At 56.6% G+C, this 3,449-nt stretch overlaps 2 protein-coding genes across 2 annotated transcripts; both read left to right on the top strand.

Moving 5' to 3' along the window:
* Positions 1–195: 195 nt before the first annotated feature.
* On the top strand, positions 196–669 carry DQ04_04931010 (hypothetical protein; the record flags this gene model as incomplete). The annotated part of the gene is made up of 1 exon (XM_009313871.1): positions 196–669. The coding sequence occupies one exon, from the start codon at positions 196–198 to the stop codon at positions 667–669; it is 474 nt and encodes a 157-aa protein (XP_009312146.1).
* Positions 670–1,093: 424 nt separating this feature from the next.
* DQ04_04931000 (hypothetical protein) lies at positions 1,094–2,194 on the top strand (the record flags this gene model as incomplete). Its single annotated transcript, XM_009313870.1, has 1 exon — positions 1,094–2,194. One exon carries the CDS (start codon positions 1,094–1,096, stop codon positions 2,192–2,194), a length of 1,101 nt encoding a protein of 366 aa, XP_009312145.1.
* Positions 2,195–3,449: the final 1,255 nt, after the last annotated feature.

The following is a 3,449-nucleotide window of genomic DNA, read 5'->3' as shown; positions in this document are numbered from 1 at the left end:
ACACACATATATATATATATATATATATATATATGATATAGAAGAGTTAAGAAGAGAACAAGTTGAAAAAAAGTAAATGTTCCTGACTATATAAATGTTCTCCGTTTGCGTTTTTTTTTGTTTTTTATTGACATTGTGTGCTAGGTTTTAAGTGGATAGAAAAGGTTACGGCACGGCCGGCAGCAAGTCACTTCAATGGAGTCCAAGAAGAATGCCCACCGTTTAAACCGCATCTTCCGTAAGCCGAGGGCGACGGTGGCACCGCGCAGTTGGCATGAGGAAGGCGATGGCGCGGGTCCGTACAACGGCGTATCGCTGTCGCTGCTTAATGAGCTGGCCAGCGAGCTAACCGACGTCGAGCGAAGCCGCGCGGCGGCCGCGCAGGACCCGCCGCCCGTTGTCCAAGAGGAGCTCGCCAAACGCGCCGCTCGCTTCGGTCTCCCCGTCGCTGCTGACAACGTTGGGGATGCAGGCGTGGTGGTGGACGACGCGGCGCTGCAGAAACGCATGGAGCGCTTCGGCACGGTTGAGGCGCAGCCGCAAGAGTTGAATGAAGCGATGCAGAAGCGCATGGCACGCTTCGGCGCCGCACCCGCACCGACGGAGCTGAACCTCTCCGCGGCCGACCGCGAGTTAATGGAGCGCCGCCAGAACCGCTTTGCCACCTGAGGAGTCGAGCGAGTAGGCGTGGAAATGCGCGTCTGGAGAGTAGAGGGTGGAACTGGAAAATGAGGTGTGAGTGGGAGGGGATATAAAAGAATGAGGAAATGCAGATGCATTTAACGTTTTCTCTCTCTCTCTCTTTTTCGCTCGTCTTATGATTCCTCTCCACTGTGAGGATATATTGGTAACAGGGCGCGCGACGCTGTGAGGACTGAAAATGAAGCTGTCGCATGCCTTTTTTGTGTGCGTGTGTCTGTGCGGGATGGCTGCGCTGCGGGGGGGGGGGCCTCTTGCTCTCCTATGTGTCGTGGTGTTTCCAATGTATATGCATATCTGTTTATTCTCTTGCTGTTGTTGTTGTTGTTTCACGCCTTCCCTCGCAATGGTAAATATACACCGTTGTTAGTTTAGTGCGTCTGTGCTTTGGGGGATGGCCGCCCGGGTGCCAAGCAGCAGCAGCAGCAGCGGTAGGCGGGAGCCGCAGGGCTCTGAGCCTGTCCCGGTGCAGCTGACCAGTTTAGTGCCCGTGCGGGTTGTCAGTGTGCACGGCGACTTTTTCGACACGGAGCTGCACCAGGATGCCCCCCTGCGGATCCTGCAGAGTGCGGTGGAAGACTGCTTCAAGGTGCGCCCAGAGCTGCAGCTGCTCACGCACAATCGACAGCCGATCAACCCGAGCGTCTCGCTGAAGCGGAATGGGTGCTTGTTGTTGAAAGGCGACCCGTACGTGAAGATTGTCCTTGATATTAAGAAGGGCACAAAGCTTAATCTTGTCTGCCAGATGCCGCACTACGAGCCTATCCCTCTCGCTTGTGAGGGGGCTGACACGGTGTGGGAGGTGAAGAAGAAATTCTGCGCCACCATCGCCAAGCCTGAGCTGACGCCGCAGCGTATTCGCCTGCTTTGGAGGTATTGGGAGCTCAACGACAAGGCGACGCTCGACTACTACCACCTCCACACTAACGCAAAACTCTCAGTCATGAAGAAGCGCGGTTTCACAGCAAGGCCGCAACAACAGCAAGCACAGCAGCCGACGTGTTCACCTGCGGGCGTTTCAGGCGGTGGTGTATCTGGTGCTACCTCGAACGAGCCACCGCACCGCCCCAATGCCATTACTCCCGCTGCTGCTGTGAAGAATAAGCCTGCCGCTACAGGCCCTGTAACGTGTGGTTCTACGATGTGGCCATCGTCGTCGAAGCAGCTTGGACACGCTGTGATTCCAATCGACCCTGGGACGGACCGAAGCGCCATGAGGCCTATTACTGCGGACAGCCGCGGCCAACCGCAGAGTTTCTCAGTGCAAGATGCAGAGCTGGCAAAAATTTCACAGGCAGCGGGTTTGGAGGAGCTCAATCGCCTGAAGCAAGACGTCGCTTCACTTGAGCGTCGTATCGGGGCATGCAGCACCGATCGCGTCGGCTGTGAGCTTCTTGAAGAGTCATACCGCGCGACCTTAAGGCGGGTTGAGGAATTAGAGGCAACTGTCGGTCGGTTTCAGCACCTGCTGAAGCGGGCGCTGACGCTTATGTGAGTTTGTTCCCCTTGTACGTGTGTGTTTCTCGGTGAGGGGTCCACCCTGCTCTTCTATGCTGATGTTGGCAACAGTGTTGTCCCACATTGGGTGGGGTAACGCTTGTTAAGAGCGGTTTTGCCATTCTAGGCCCTCACCCCTATTCGCTAAACGGAGGGGGTGGTCGTACGATGTGGGACTGTCCGTGTGGATTGGCGCACGGCAAAGGAAGCCAAGGAGTTGATGCATGATTGGGCGAAGGCAAATGTGAATGGGGTTTGGCTGGATGTACGCGTCTGCATGTGCGCTTGTGGGGGTGACTTGGATGATGGGGGTCTGGCATGCGGGCATTGCCGTTGGCACCTTCGCGTGCCCTTGCATAGGACGAACTGGATGCAGTGTGAACAATTGCTTGCGGGGTGTGGGGTTGGCTCGCTTTCACCCGTTTGCCCGCCAGCCCCCCAGTCATCGACTGCATTGTGGCGGTCGCAGAAAAACACGCCTGGCGTGTTTTTGTGCTTCTTATTTTTCCTGACCCTTTGTTCTGTCGCATTGCGCCGCTGCAATGGCATGGCGTTGAAATCAAAACAGGGGCGGCCTTTTCCTTTGCCGCAGCGAAAAAAGGTGGCGGGGCTGGTTGCGGCGGTCAGCGCGGCAAGGAGAACAGCAAAAAGAAAAGACTTGCAGTTGCGCGTGTGGGGGAAGGCTGTCTCTGATGCGGTGCCGCTTCCCAACGCGGCTGCGTGGGGAAAGGGTGTGCGCGGAGGGCGTTGTTCTCGTGCCGCTGCTGCTGCTGCTGCTGCCCCCCCCCCCCCCCCCCNGGGGGGGGGGGGGGGGGGGGTAACACCTTTGGGCGCATGGCGGGTTTTCGCTGCAAGAAGTCGTTCTCATGATCTGCTGCTTGCCTTCTTTTCTTGACTGCCCAGCGGGCATCTTGGGACGCAGGTGTGGGGGCAGGTGGGTGAAAGGCTTCTGGCTGCAGCCGCCTCGCGTGATTTGGCGGTGGAAAAAACATGCGCATGCGCATAGAGTGGGGATGGGAAAAGGGGAAACGGGGGCGGGAGGAAAAGGAATGAAACTAGGCCGGACGAACGGCCACAATATGGGCAATTTGAGACCCGGTCTAATGCCACGTGCGTTCCACTGCGATTATCTGATTGCTCACGTGATCCGCCATTTTTTATGTCCTGCCGAAACTCAAAAGAAAAACAAGAGAAAAAAAGACAGATATCGCAAAGGCGCATGCGAGGCTTTTGTGGGATGCCAAAGTCCCGGC

Source organism: Trypanosoma grayi, assembly GCF_000691245.1.
Source record: "Trypanosoma grayi strain ANR4 Tgr_493_V1, whole genome shotgun sequence".
Taxonomy (NCBI): Eukaryota; Euglenozoa; class Kinetoplastea; order Trypanosomatida; family Trypanosomatidae; genus Trypanosoma; species Trypanosoma grayi.
Note: the sequence above shows the minus strand (reverse complement) of the source record. Positions and strands in the feature narration are given on the sequence as shown.